The 15,444-nt window shown below is 39.6% G+C and overlaps 1 protein-coding gene across 1 annotated transcript; it reads left to right on the plus strand.

Moving 5' to 3' along the window:
* Positions 1-213: 213 nt before the first annotated feature.
* On the plus strand, positions 214-5,916 carry LOC139434994 (uncharacterized). Its single transcript, XM_071205277.1, has 10 exons — positions 214-275; positions 381-445; positions 1,302-1,410; positions 1,732-1,878; positions 2,528-2,667; positions 3,546-3,682; positions 3,865-3,958; positions 4,858-5,193; positions 5,361-5,547; positions 5,825-5,916. Exons 3-10 carry the CDS (start codon positions 1,329-1,331, stop codon positions 5,914-5,916), a joined length of 1,215 nt encoding a protein of 404 aa, XP_071061378.1. The 5' UTR covers positions 214-275; positions 381-445; positions 1,302-1,328.
* Positions 5,917-15,444: the final 9,528 nt, after the last annotated feature.

A 15,444-nucleotide genomic window follows, 5' to 3' on the forward strand; every position in this document is an offset into this window, starting at 1 on the left:
CTGTCGAATTACACACAGATGTCAACTTAGATAACATTAGCTATGTTACATACTATTATGTCATTACAAACACCAACGTATTGCACATGTCTAACGTTAGTTCGACAGCTAGCTAGCTAAGAGGTTCTGGTGTTGGTCCTTATCGGTATAGTTAGCCGACTTCGCTAACAACTTTTTTTTTTTCCAATTTCCTTTCTATCACTATCTCAGTGTCACCTAAGCAGCCATCAGTCCCCGCGGGTTTCGACCGTGTGGTCTCGACAGACCGCGTGACTGTACGTTATCTACGTTTCATTGAATTTGTTCCCCAAGTGAAATTATTTAAGTGTATGTAGTACAGTAATAAAGTTGTTGGCTAATTGGCTCCTTTTCCTTTCTAGCACGTGTTCTTCTGCTCCGTGCGGAAGCAGCCATCTTGTGTGGCCTCGACAACAGACTGCATGCAGTGAGTTATCTAGATAACGTTACATGTAATTGAATTTGTTCCCCAGTTAGCTAACATTAGTTAATTTCCCTTGAACATAATTGTAGTTGTTTGTGGTAGCTAATAATGTTAACTATCTTGCTAAGAATATTTGCAACCCAGTCTCACGGCATACATTTAATCTATTGATTTGTGTTCACAAACACGATTTTCGCATTTGTTTTGTGGCACACAGAACGATTTTTCTTTTCTTGGAAGACCAGAAGCTGTGTGGTTCATAAAAACATATTCTTACTCAATATCTTACCCTTAGCCTAACCCTTTTATTTTAAATGGTATAATGTCGGAGGAAAAGAAATGGCTCAGAATACTGAAATCTGTATTTTTTGTCATCTTTTTTTCCTTGTAATCTGGCGCCGCACGAAACATATTACCAATACAAATGCATTGCTTCTAAATATTGTTCTGTGTCAGAATACTGAAATCTGTATTTGTTTTTAAAATCTCTTTTTCCTTCTAATATGTTATTATTTACATTGCTTTTAAAGTCGTTCTGTGTGACACGAAAAAAATGGGGAAATCGTGTCTTTTTTTACTATAACACGAAATGCCTTGAGACTGGGTTGCAACACACCAACACGGTGCTTAATTTGGTCCCGAAACGTTTGTCATGCACAGATAGAAGCCTCAGCTTAAAGATACAAAAATAAAAGAACGGAGCATAAAGTAGAATTTCTTTATCTAAAGACAGTTCCAATTTATATTATGCCACCCTTACACAATTGGAGTATTTGCTTGCTTAAGAAGGGGAAGTTGTGATGCATCATAATAACTTGTGGAATAACAAATGTTGTGTTTCTCCATTGTACCCATATAGGGCTCTTGCTCTTCTCTTCAGCTGAAGATGATAGTGAAAGTGCAATACCGAAACCAAAAGAAGTACATCAAAATTCCAGAAGCTTGTTTTGACATCTTCATCACTGAAGGCAAGTAAACCACTTCAGAATCGGAATACCTTTATTAGTCCCACAGAGGGGAATTTTGCGATCCACCCTCATTAACCTACTGTTACATTAGATGGACATGATGCACTGTTGAGGCTGTGTGTGTGTGTGTGTGTGTGTGTGTGTGTGTGTGTGTGTGTGTGTGTGTGTGTGTGTGTGTGTGTGTGTGTGTGTGTGTGTGTGTGTGTGTGTGTGTGTGTGTGTGTGTGTGTGTGTGTGTGTGTGTGTGTGTGTGTGTGTGTGTGTGTGTGTGTGTGTGTGTGTGTGGCGCTTCTGCTTATATTTGGTCTTCAATCCTTTTAGTGAAAGAGAGGTTTTCCATCCATGTGGACAGCATCTTATCAGTGGAGGATGAGACTGGCACAGAAGTGGACGACTACGCATTTCCAGATCTACTCACTACCAGTGGAATATGCTTTGTCATCAAAGATGAACTGAATGACAGTGGTGGTGAGTGACGACAATAAACCCTTTCCTCAGCAGCTATGTTGACGTCATAGCAGGGTAAACACAGGTGTAATAGATCAAATGAATTTTGGCCCGATCTATTTAGTGTGTCACAGCCATTCCAGTGAGACAGCATATTATCAGGGCCCTGGCCTGCCTACATCCTAAATTACATCTCTGTTTACGCTGCATGTCAACATGGCTGCTGAGAAAAGGGTCGATTTTACATTTCTCAATTGTATTGTATGCTAATTATCCCCATGCAAGTGTCAAGCACACCACACATTTCATTGCTATAAACAATACTATCTTAAAAGGTAAAGTATTGTTTATAGGAATCAAATGTGCATACTCCACTGATTTGGTGAAAATACATAATTGTGTACTTACTTGGGGTTCTTGTTGAAAGCCTTGTTCTTAAGCTTTTGCTAGACTAAAAAACACCATTGCTGTCTTAAGTATTGGTCCCACGTAGAGTGCGCTCTTGTGGACAAGGACTTTGGGACTCATACTTGCAATGGAGGTTTTCAGTGGGTTTGTTGTATTTTTGAGAACACTTCACCAGTAGATTACATAAAGACATGACAAAGGAAGACCATATAATTTCAATATTCATATTTAATATCTCTTGTGTTATGACATTATTTTACAGAGCCATCCTCATCCCCCGCTTCAGGCACAGATACTATTTCAGTCACTTCGAAAGGCAGCAGTGAAATCGATTTCTACAGTGGCACTCTGAAACGCTTCAGAAAAGAGGAGGAGGCTTTGCAGGGTCCACAAGCCAAAGATGTGAGTGCATATTCAATATGTCATGTACACCATTGTTTTACAGTTTAGTGACGTCTGTCCATCCGTGTGTCTGTACCAGTAGATTGCTCATAAACCTATACTGCTTACTAGGGATGCTCCGATCGATCGGTCACCGATCGATATCGGCCGATACTCACTCTCTACCGATCGATCGGTGCTCTCTAAACATGCCGATCGTGAGAGCCGATCGCATGAGGTAAAATACATGACACTTTTCTCTGTGCGTGGCAAAACAAGCTCGCCAAAATGGCTTCACCGGTCTGGCATTATTTTAAGGTGTCCGAAAAAGACAGTAAAATAGCGGTATGCAATGTGTGTGAAGCAGAAATCCTGCAGCTCCGCCCGCCGGACCGTTGAGCGGAGCAAAACACACAAGAGTTAGACCTAACACACTTAGCTATTTTATCTACCTCTGGAACAAGCTAAACTAGTTATTATAAATATATTTATTCTTCACTGTCGGGTCACTCATTACTAGATCAGTGAGCTGCATGAGATACTGACAGGCTGTCAGGAAAGAGAGAGAGGGGGAGGGAGAGAGGAAAAGAGAGCGCTTCCGCTCATTTCTCCCGTGTTATTCTCCACGTGAATGTAAACTTGAATAATGTACATCATTTGAATGTAATAATTAAGTTGATTGTTGTTTGTGGAAGCTCCAGTGAATGAGCCCCATTAACTGGGTTTAAACATCACTTTAAATGGAAGATTTAAAGTGATGTTTAAATCTTCCATTTAGGCCCCGCCCACGCGATCGGTATCGGCCGATACTGATTCCGACGATCGGCCCCGAAATTGGCGATCGGAGCATCCCTACTGCTTACTTAACGGGTGTCATTTTTGTTGTGTTTTGTTTTAAGCTGATAAAACAGGTTCTGCTGACCAAACCAGGAGGAAGTGATGTGCTGAAGGAGTATGAGGAAAAAGGAACAATTAGTCCTGCCACAAGAAAAGTGATGGTGAACATTCTAGTTGCAGACATGGTGCAGAGTGAGGGGTAAGATTCTAATTTGTTATAGCTTTGCATGAATGTGTCATGTATGTATAGGCTAAGTGTGGATGAAGTTGGTGCAATTGTATTTCTACATAAATTGAGTTCATTAAGTTTATATGTTCTTAAACTGAGTCTCTTAGACTTAAATGAATTAAATGTTGATAATGACTGTTTTTGCTCTACAGGAGAATCCCTCTGCGACTGACCAAAGAGAAGTATGCACTGGGGATTGTTACCCTGTTTCCCTCGCTCCAAGATCCACATGGGAAGACAGGCTATGTGAGTTATTCTTGATTATGATCAAAGTAGACTGTTTTAGATGGCTTACATCAGAGGTATCAAACTCAAGGCTCGTGTGGCCAAATCCGGCCCGTGACTTCATTTTCTGTGGCCCCAGCAAAGAGCTTGCAAAGAATGATATGTTTATTATATGGTTACATGATGATTTACAGAAGCACGTTGCCCATAAACTACATGTCCCATAATGCATCTCAATTTTTTTTTTTTTCAGAGTTTGACTTTTTTTTAAATGTTTCTTTTTTTATTTCACCTCCTTTTTTTAAAAAAAAATGTCACTTCTTTTTTTGATTTTGACTTTTTTTTCCAGAATTTGGTTTTTCTTTTAAAATTATTTTGTGACATTCTCATTGAAGAGATTTGCAATTATTTGCCTTAACTTCTACATTCAGACGTAGTTAATTCTGAAGTTTATACCCTATCTGATAATAATCCAATGCAGAGGCAATAATGTAATGTATAATACATCATTTTATATAGTCTTAAAGTTACAACCTGCCCTTTGAGTGCAACCATAATGCTGATGTGGCCCGTGATGAAATTGAGATTGACACCCCTGGCTTACATGGTTCCTTGAATGCTGTGGGATTTCTATAACATGCTACTGCATTTAAGAATTCCTGTAGTTGTATACATACTGTAGGGTAGTTTAATTCATTTGGGCGGCTGTGGCTCAGGAGGTAGTGCATAGTCCAATGACTGCAGGGTTGGTGGTTCAAATCCCGTCTCCTCCTGTCCACATGTCAAAGTGTCCTTAGGCAAGACACTGAACCCCGAATTGCTCCCAATGAGCAGGCCTGCACCTTGCATGGCAGCTGCCGCCATTGGTTATGTGAATGTTTGTCAATGGGTGAATTTTCAATTTTGTTTTTTTCGGTCAGGAGCATTTTTATGACGGGCAGAAAGGCGGTGGGTTTCTAGCGTGGCGACTGAAGTCCGTTCAGAGAGCAACGCGACTTCCTGTGAGGTCCAAGGATTCCAGAATAGAAGAGAATGGAGGCCCCATGCTAAGGAGAGAGATAGGCCACTGTGATGATCATCCAGATGAGCAGAGATTTCAAGAACTCATATCTGTGATGAATCATACAAACAACAGAGAAGTCATCATGAAGAAGATGAGAGACACACTGGAATATAGACAGCGCCTTGTCCACGATCCTGAGAGATCCTCCACTGTCCTTTCAGTATTCCCGCGCCTGCTGGACACTAAAGGATTGGTAATATTTTATTACTCCTACTTTTGCTTATTATGAATGTTATTTTGATAGATGTTTTAAGCAACCTTCAGTTAAATGGAGATGATCTAAATCTGTGAAATTGGCATTAGTAGTACATTGAAAACCTGATGGTGGTTCTTGCGTTTGTGCTGTATATGTGTTTTTAGATTCTCCAAGACTTCAGTCTCCTCTTTGGGTCAGAAACTCCATCCAAACTACTGGAAAAGTGGCCAACCTCCTTCAAAGCAAAGGTCATCCAACAGGCAGAAATGCTGACTTCCACACCCTTGCTGAAGCGCTTGTTGTTGTCTGCCAAGAACCAAAGGGCTGATGAACCATCACTGGAATCACCAGGTATGGTTTTAGGAACTGCATTGTCATATCATGTCATATTGCCTATTGTAAATTGTCTATGTGAGGCTGGAGGGAGTGTATGACCACACAGTTGGAGAATGCCAGGGTACAGTGGGTTTGGAAAGTATTCAGGCCACTTCACTTTTTCCATACTTTATTGTGTTGTGAGACTTCATGTCTTGTATTTTGCTTGTACATGCACTATGAACTGTTGGACATTATACAGATTGGTAAAAAAAAAAAAAAAGAAGTTGATCATTGTTCTCTTTTCTTACAGAGTGGGACAGTGATATGGCATCCATCCTCCTCCTTCTGCACCTCCTGTCACCCCAGCCTGCGGGAAGGAAGAAACCCAGAAGATCAGTGTAGCTCAGGCCATTGACCATCTGGTCGTATTTCACAAGGTATGTGGCAGGTTTAAGAATGTTAGATCTAGCCACCAGAACTACTACAGAGAGCTGTCACTGTGATAAAGTAGGACTAGGCTAGTGCAAATATAAACTATTCCTAAAACACACACATGCGCATAGTTAGCCATGTAAAATTAAAATGTTGCTTGCCTTGTCCTTCAGTCCTGTCGGAGTCTGGATGAGCACCTTCAGAGCCATATGGACACGAGCCAGCCATATCTTCTTGCTTCAGGGACCAGCAAGGAGGCTGTCGGCAACTTCTTCATTCTGATTGACAAGAAGCTCATCCCCCTGTGAGGCTACCACTTCCTTAGCAGCAATTGATGAACTTTTAAGCTTCACTTTGTCTTAGGCACTAGCTATGATCCAGCACTCAAAAGCATGTACACATTTCTGCAAACAACTGTCTATAACATAGACGTTGACGCCACCAGTGAGAGCCCCAAGGTCAAGGAACTGAGAACTAAGTTTGTGAGTAATGTATAAGTGTTACATATGCAGATTATTGCTTGATACGCCTGGATCCTTAACTCGGCACATTAAGCTTGTTCATGGCTTGTATCCAGGAAAACATTTTTATTTGATATGCGCTCAGGATGGCTGCTCATTGCAGTTCAAAAGTTTTTAGGTTTTAAAAAACACTTGAAGAAATACCATGATAAGGATGGGGTCGTTTCAAGCAATAATCCTTAATCACCAGTCCAACAAGCTGTTATTCTCAGGGAAGACATTTTACATGTTGGTGATTCTGACATGGATCAAAAGGTCATTTGTTGCCTGGCACGGCAGGCAACAAATGACCTTTTCGGACCTCCACGGACCTCCACTGCCATAGAGGGTTATTTTTTATTTTTGTACATATACATTTTTGCTGTTGAACAATATTGAATGTTGGTTGAATTGCATATTGTGAGAATTTGTCAGTCTTAAGAGACATGGAAAGTTTATTTGTTGAGCGTTTTCATGCCTTTAATGTTGTTAAGCAGGATAGTCTTTCAGTCATCAAACCTGATGCACTGCAATTTCATAAGCCTTTTTATCTGCAAATGTCTGCAAGTACCAATGACACCCTTTTTTATATTGTCTTAGACAGCTATGTGCTGTAATTTGTATTTATCCCCCCACCCCATGGGTGTGTGAGGTCCAAAAAGGTTGTTTGTTGCCTGGCACGGCAGGCAACAAACAACCTTTTCGGACATCCCCTGTCAAAGAGGGTTATTTTTTTTATTTGTTGAATTGCATATTGTGAGAATTTGTGCATTGTGAACATTTGTCAGTCTTAAGAGACATGCCACCATTCAAATAAAGCACTTGGCATATATGTTATCTGGAATGATTTATTGGTCATTGTAACTTTTAACACCAGTTTGTTGTACATCATAATACCAATACCCAACATTGACACTAGATTAGTGTTCATTTTGAACTCCCAGAGGTGTTGAGGCTAATGCAAAATGCAACACCAGTATAATGTGCATTCAACACTAGCTCAGTGTACATGTTTAACTCTTAAAGGTGTTAGATGGAAGAAGATGTATCACTACTGTAGTGTTACTCTACACCAGGACAGTGTTGAATTGCAACACTATTAGTGTACATGTTTAACTCTTAAAGGTGTTAGATGGGAGAAGATGTATCACTACTGTAGTGTTACTCTACACCAAAACAGTGTTGAATTGAAGATGCAGCCAACACTGTTAGTGTTGTTATTGGCGTTGGTGTTCAGTGTTGGTGTTCACATCTTACACTCTTAGTGTTGGTATAGTAACACTGTGATAGTGTTATATTGTCAACACTTTGGAAAGTGTTAATTTAACACTTTGCTGGTGGTTTCAATATAAACTATTTCATAGTGTTAAAATTAACTACATGGGTGTTGAATTTTAGATTTCAAATTTGCTGTGTGTGTGTGTGGTGTGTGTGTGTGTGTGTGTGTGTGTGTGTGTGTGTGTGTGTGTGTGTGTGTGTGTGTGTGTGTGTGTGTGTGTGTGTGTGTGTGTGTGTGTGTGTGTGTGTGTGTGTGTGTGTCCAGTTTAACAATAACCGAGGGGACTAAACCCCCTTAAGCTATAGGCTGAGTGCTGTTTTGTTCAGCCCAATAACAAGCATTAAACAACAACATGGAATAACTACTACATATCCAGCTTTGATAATATATACATTATTATCATTTCATTAATGATTTCCTAATTGGCTGATCATGCTGTATCCAAAGCCATAGAAGCACTATGAAAAGTACACTGCATTAAATATCCTTTTTTTAATGCATTGAGCTGCATATGACAAATATAAAACAGTGTAAAGGCTACACATAGAACATATATATTATATATATGGATAAATTGGCTACATTATCAAACTAAAGGCTCCTATTTTACCCACTTTTTTAACCAAAATATATATTTTCCTCCATTTCTCTGATTTTGTTTACACTTTGTTCATATGCTTCCTCAGCTTTAATAACACCAACAACTTCCACTGAGCATTAATGATGTGAACATGAAACAAAACGTACACAATCTGCAGCCAGACATGCAGGTAGACTGGCTGCTTTCTGAGGAGAAATGTTTACCTGATCTATGAGACAACAGTGATCCTCATGGACCCTCCTCAGTGCAGATGGTGATATATCCAGTGGAGTTTGTACAGTTAGAGATGAAGGGTTGTAGTGTGTTCCTCCTTAGAGCCCATCAGAAACAAAGCTGAAGTCATGAAGCTGTGTTCAGTCTCTCTGGCAGCGGATCATCTATCTATGGACAAACTTTCCCTATTCTCCAAACACACTGGCTGCACTGCTGCCGTGACGTCACCAGCCTCTCCACCAATCACGGGCTGTCTAAGTCCTGCATGTTTCTATTGAAATAAAGGTGATAGTAAATATTTATCTGCAATCATATATTACAAACATGTGTCTTTAAAATAAGAATACGCCAACAAATATATTTTTTAAGTGACAGATTTAGTTAAAATCCCAAATATCTACATGTACATACCTGAAGGGAGTTTTGCAAGACAGAAATAGTCAGGGGAGTCAAAGAAAGGAGAAATACCTCAAACATATTTACAAACTTATTTCCGACTTTCACTGCTTTTGTTGCAATAGCTGCAAATTCACAGTTCCATATAAAATGTGTTTGTTTTTATGGTCCAAATGTTGAAAAGGTTGTGTCACAGCGCCCTCTGTTGGCTGAATGCACAACTGCAGTACAGTGGCATCCCCTGGCAGAAGTATATGCTGATTTAATTGCACTCATATCAATCAATCTTAACTTGGAAAGCCACAATATTGATATTTTAACTCAATAACTTTAGGCGACATTATTGTGGCACATCAGTAAAGCCTTTAATAGAGATATATAAGGTGGCAGACATAATTTAAAGGTGACCTATCATGCAAAATGCACTTTTGTACGTCTTTTAGACATGAATTTGTGTCCCTGGTGTTCCAGGGAACTCACCAAGTGTCAGAAAACACAACCCTCTCTATTTTCCTCCACACCCAAATCTCTTAAAAAGGGACTGCAACGGATCTGATACAGACTGAGCCAGATTTAAACACTTCTGTGACGTCACAGAAGTGGCGCTACGGCTATTGGGCCAACTCCACCAATCAGGAGGAGACAGCCACGGACATTGCCGTTCGAAGGCGCTGGAGACGCTGTAGTACATATGCCAGGTCTGTAGATGGTGCTGTTCTCACAGAATCAGCCCATGAAAAGACGGTGTAAAATTGAACGAAATGAGGAATGGCTAAAATGCATGATCTGTTTGGTATTTTGAAAAATAAAAAGTATAAATATGCCTTATGGTCCTACACTATATTATTCAAATATAGCATGATAGGTCCACTTTAATTAATTTTAACTGAACAATAACAAATAAAAGACCAGCAGGGGTATCAAATACTGCTGCAATAAGTACATTAATTAACTGTCTCATCGATGTTTGTTTGAATTAATATGATATTAACAATCATATCATTCAGCTGTCAATCACTGTTATGATTCACATATTCAGTGTTATTATTAAATAAACTATATTTTATGGAGGAGTTAATGATGAATGTTACTCAATATGCTGGCTCACCCTCCTTCAAATTTGAATGGCTTATATCAAAATGCATAAGAATCAAAAGAACAGTTCAGCGCCCCACAACTTTACTGCAAACAGTTACAACCTTGATTTTACATAAAAAAGAACAAACATTAAAGAAATGCATCAGTTAAGATTAAAAAACGTGTATTCGGCTAAAGCATACATCGGTGCAGTTATTATCCAGTGGAAAGTCCTTACCTACTGGCCTAGTTAAAGGTGAGGTAGGTCATTTTGGAGAAACCAGCTCGAGTGCGCTAGAATTTGAAAATACACAACCGGAAAAAATCTGCTACTTCCTTACAGAGCCCCTCCTCCAACACACACGAGGCTATCCAGTTACTTTAGCCGGGCCGGCTCAGATGATTGGTCATGCTTTTTAGAGCGCCACGGCTTCCACAGATGACATTTTTTTATGTATTTATTGTCAAAGCATTTAATGTATTCATTGCTATCGGATGTTAAGAGCGTGGAATATAATAAAAAGTGTTTTAAAACCTTTAAATCAAAGCGGTTACTTTTTTTTGGCTAGGCAGTTTAGTTTTACACACCGTTTTATTTGACTTTCTCAGGAATTAAAGGTCCCATGTCATGGCCATTTCTACTGATCATATTTCCATTGTTGAGGTATACTGGAATAGATTTACATTGTTCAATGTTCCAAACTCACACTGGTTTCTCATAGTATGTGTATTCACTCTCTGTCCTAAACGGCTTGTTGGAGCTCCTGCCCCCCCCCCTTCCTATGAGCCCTCTGTGCTCTGATTGGTCAGCTCGGCCACTCTGTTCTGATTAGTCAACCATCAGAGAGGCTCCGCCCATGTCTAACACAATGCTTATTTCGGCTCTGAGCAGAACATCAACAATGATATGTTATAGGAGCAAATCATTCAGGGAAGAAAGGCTGCTAAGTATTTCCATCCAACTTTATTTTTATAAACAAATTGAACATGTGTAAATATACACTGTATATCATCCATTCCTCCCCTTACAGGCGTTTTTGGCATTTTGTCTATCGCAGCTTTGTAAGCTGCTGCTGGGGATTTTTAGGACAAGGCATCAGAGTGGTCATGTGTTGTCCGCCGGATACGCCAGGAGTTTCCTGATCTGACTGGACGAAATCAAATGCAAATCACAAAATATTAGAGAAACTTAGTTGTTTTAGGTTCGTTTGCCAGCTAGATTAATATGCTAACCTACGTTTGCTAGTTTTTCAGTGTAATATGCCAACCTACTATGAACAACAGCTAGTGGTTCATTCTATTTATAGAGCCCTGATGAGAAGACTTCTAGACCAGTGCTTCTCAAAGTGTGGTCCGCGAGCGCCCCCTAGTGGTCCGTGAGTATATTGGAAACATTTCACATTTGAAATAAATAAATACATTTAAGTTTTCCGCACTCTCGCGGGAATATCTCCGCAATGGAACGAGCTTACGTTTTACTTTATATTGCACGATAAAGCCCAGGGCAACACCTTCGTCACACATGTTGCCACTTGTTTGTACCATTTTCAGGCGATTTATAATCTGTTCTATAAAAACGATGTGTTTTGGGATATTTGTGGAGTTAGGTGGTCCGTGAGTGTTTTTTTATTGGTTAAGTGGTCCTTGGTATGAAAAAGTTTGAGAAACACTGTTCTAGACAAACATGAGGAACTGCCGCCAAAACTGAAAACTTGACGTGGATCATAAATATATCAGCAATTAAACAACATCTTACATTTATTTTCACACAATACGTCTCCTTGCAGTATCAACACTAATTCGGCTGTCTTTTATATTTGATCCAATTGGTAGATAGGCTGTATTTACACCATAACGGTGCACAGCTGATATAAAGGGACACTAGTGGTTAAAGCATGTTATTGAATTTCATTATTTTTATCATTAGATATTAATAGGATCCCTATAAAGTATATTCATTACTCGTTATTCTCTACTAATAGTTAATTAAAGACTGTATATAATGACTATTTTGCACATCCCTTTTTCTAAGGTTTATTGACATATCATATTAAACACAACTACGGTGTAGTTATGCATTGAATGAAAAACTTGGGTCGCAGGTTCCTCAATAGTGCATTACAAGACATCTATCAATATTTGTGTATACCTCCAGCAATGTTAACTATGTTGAAGTACTTATTTTAACTGATATTATACATATGTATTATACTCTTATAAGATGTATGTAGATATTATAAGAAATGTGCAGAATATGACAGTTTAAAGGTGGAGGTATACACATATTGATAGATGTCTTGTAATGCAAGTTTTTCATCTCCGACCTTGTCAGGTATTGAACAATCAATAAATATAAAACACAGAATTTGTGTGATTATACCAAATGATTTACAAATAAACACCACTGCATATTTACAACTGTTACACATGCTGATGTAACGCAAATGTTTCCAACTTATGATCCATAAAGTATATCTTATCTTAAGATGATCGATGGCTTCTGCCATATTTGCCTCTGAACCTTGACAAGTGCATGTTTCAGGCTTATCAAGAAGTCAGTCAAGTCGCTTCAGCTGATTCAAAATGCTGCAGCTCGTGTACTAACCAGAGTTAGGAAAAGGGACCACATTACTCCTGTTCTGGCTGCCTTACACTGGCTCCCTATAGAACACAGGATAGAATTTAAAATTCTTCTTCTCGCCTACAAAGCCCTTAATGGGCAGGCGCCATCTTACCTTAAAGAACTCATTATACCCTACTGTCCTACTCGGGCATTGCGTTCCAAGAATGCAGGGTTGTTGGTTGTTCCTAGAGTCTCTAAAAGTACAATGGGAGCCAGAGCCTTTTCTTATCAAGCTCCACATTTGTGGAATCAGCTTCCAGTTTGTGTTCGGGCGGCAGACACCCTATCCGTTTTAAGAGTGTGCTTAAGACCTTCCTTTTTGATAAAGCTTATAGTTAGGGCTGATTAGATTCATCCCCTAGTTTTGCTGATATAGGCTTAGTTTGTCGGGGGACATCTTACTTCTTCCTTCTCTCTGTCTATACCTGTGTACTCTCATGTTCCCATTAACCCAGCTTCCCCAAATGTCTTTCTTTTGGTGTCTATATACGCCGGGATCCGGAGTCATGGTATGATCCTGCGGTCCTGTGTCCTGGATCGCGAGCCCTGATCTTGAGTCGTGGCTGTGGTCCTGGATACATCGGTCCTGGGTGGATATCCTCGTGGATTCATCTTCTTATTATACACACATGCATTTCCAAACATTTAGGACTACCTATGTTGCAAATGTATTATCTTATCAATTTACACACGGCATCTACTGCACGTCTGTCCGTCCTGGGAGAGGGATCCCTCCTCTGTTGCTTATCCCTGAGGTTTCTCCCATTTTTCCCTTTAAACGGTGGTTTTCTCCGGAAGTTTTTCCTTGTACGATGTGAGGGTCTAAGGACAGAGGGTCTAAGGACAGAGGTGTCGTATTGTCTACTTATATTCTGTACACACTGGGAAGACCACTGAGACAAATGTAACATTTGTGAATTGGGCTATAAATAAACATTGATTGATTGATTGATTGATTATCAATGAATGTAATGTAATGTGATGTTATCAATTAACAACAGGGTTCACGAACATAAGACCAGCTGTTAAATAAAGCTCTTCTGACCTTAGCTGGCATGTGGGTATATATATTATGCTGCCCATTATGGACACAAGCTATTTTCCCCCCTTTTATTAATTATATGTTTTCAATTGGAGTGTTTCCTGTCCCCTAAACCTCCAGGGATGTACACAGTTTTAATACTGGCAACTTCTTATTATGGGAAAAATCAGAAACGTCTTTTAAAACTACTATTCCCAGTGAGGGGACGGGGTGGGTGAGGGGGGGACGCGGGTGGACCCGTTCAAATCCAGTTTTGGACAGTCTTGCCGTGGTTTCAATCCCATTTCAGTGCTGTTCGACGCTCGGTGTAACCCTCGGAGCACACTCAACATCCAATCACAGAGCTTGAGGACCTATCACAGGGTTGTCAAGCGAAGCGGAGAGAATACTTACTTCCGGGTGTACAATTCTCTAAAGAACTAAATGAGTTGCCTCCGACCTCGGTCCTGACGGACTCCAAACTTGTGTTTATTAATCACACAATAAATAACACAAGGATAATTATGTGTTATTGTTGAGTAAATGGAGAATTGCACAGGGGAAAATAACGTATCTGCCACATTTTTAGATGCGCGATATTTGTTAACTAATACGTTTGCGCTGTGGACCAACACTATACATTGACGGGGAGAGAGGGGTAGCAATAAAGATAACACCATTAAACAGTTACAACAACATAAACATAAATAATATCGATAGCAAGCGTCCCTAGCAACCACCTTGGTAACAATGAAACGTTGTATGGACACATTTCCTGAAGTAATCTTCTTAATACTAGCAAACTAAAGATCATGTACATCCCTGCACACATAATCTGAAATAACAACTCATATTTCTCCATCAAATGACATCAAAACGCATTTTAATGGCCAAACTAACCTTAAAATAGGCATTTTCCACCGAGAATAAAACGAAGGTTCAGCATGTTTTTTTTTTCTGCAGGGAGAAATTTGAAGATCACGTGACAGATGCTAGCCATTGGAATGAATGGTGAAAAAAAACGTAGGGATCCTACAATTTCAGAGGCGTTTTTGTAGAAATACTACGTCCCAAGTTGTGGACCAACGTAGTTATTACACGTTTTTTTATGAGACTGGGTTGGTGGTTCAGGTCCTATCTGTCCCAGAGATCTTTCTCTGTTAGGCTTGGTGACTTTACATCCTCTTCTGCGCCCTTATCCTGTGGAGTTCCCCAAGGTTCTATTTTGGGGCCTATTTTATTTTCCTTATACCTTCTCCCACGTTGTGGACCAACGTAGTTATTACACGTCTTTTGTGAGACTGGGTTGAAATTGCAGGGCCGTAGCCATGGAGTCAACATTGGGGGTGACCAAAAATTAAATCAAAATTTGAATACTAATTTCCTGCCATTCTAAAGGAACATATTACAAAATTCACTAACACATGGGATAACTTTAAACCTGTTAATAATAAAGTACAACTATAACAATAATCATATTAAAGCATTTAAATCCATAAAAAGGTCTGTGCCACGCAATTTCAGCAGAAACAGGAACACTTTATTGCCCTTTTGTTTTACAGTCACAACTCGCACTAGCTGCTTGCCGCTCAATCAAAAATCAAAAGACTCCCAACTTCCTCCCAGACACCCGTCCAAAAAGCATTTTGATCTGAATATTGGGGGGGATGTGTGTCCCAATGTATATGGTATATGGCTACGACTTGACGCGTAAATAAAGTAGATGATCTCTGTGAGAGTAATGATGATACGTATCGTGACTTCTGCAGACCAAAAACAAAAGACATG

This window comes from Pseudochaenichthys georgianus, chromosome 13 (genome assembly GCF_902827115.2).
Source record: "Pseudochaenichthys georgianus chromosome 13, fPseGeo1.2, whole genome shotgun sequence".
NCBI lineage: Eukaryota > Metazoa > Chordata > Actinopteri > Perciformes > Channichthyidae > Pseudochaenichthys > Pseudochaenichthys georgianus.

Coding starts and splice junctions, on each gene's coding strand:
- LOC139434994 (XM_071205277.1), top strand. CDS start 1,329: ATGATAGTGAAAGTGCAATACCGAAACCAAAAGAAGTACATCAAAATT. Junction 1,411..1,731: donor TGACATCTTCATCACTGAAG/GCAAGTAAACCA, acceptor CAATCCTTTTAG/TGAAAGAGAGGTTTTCCATC. Junction 5,194..5,360: donor TGCTGGACACTAAAGGATTG/GTAATATTTTAT, acceptor ATGTGTTTTTAG/ATTCTCCAAGACTTCAGTCT.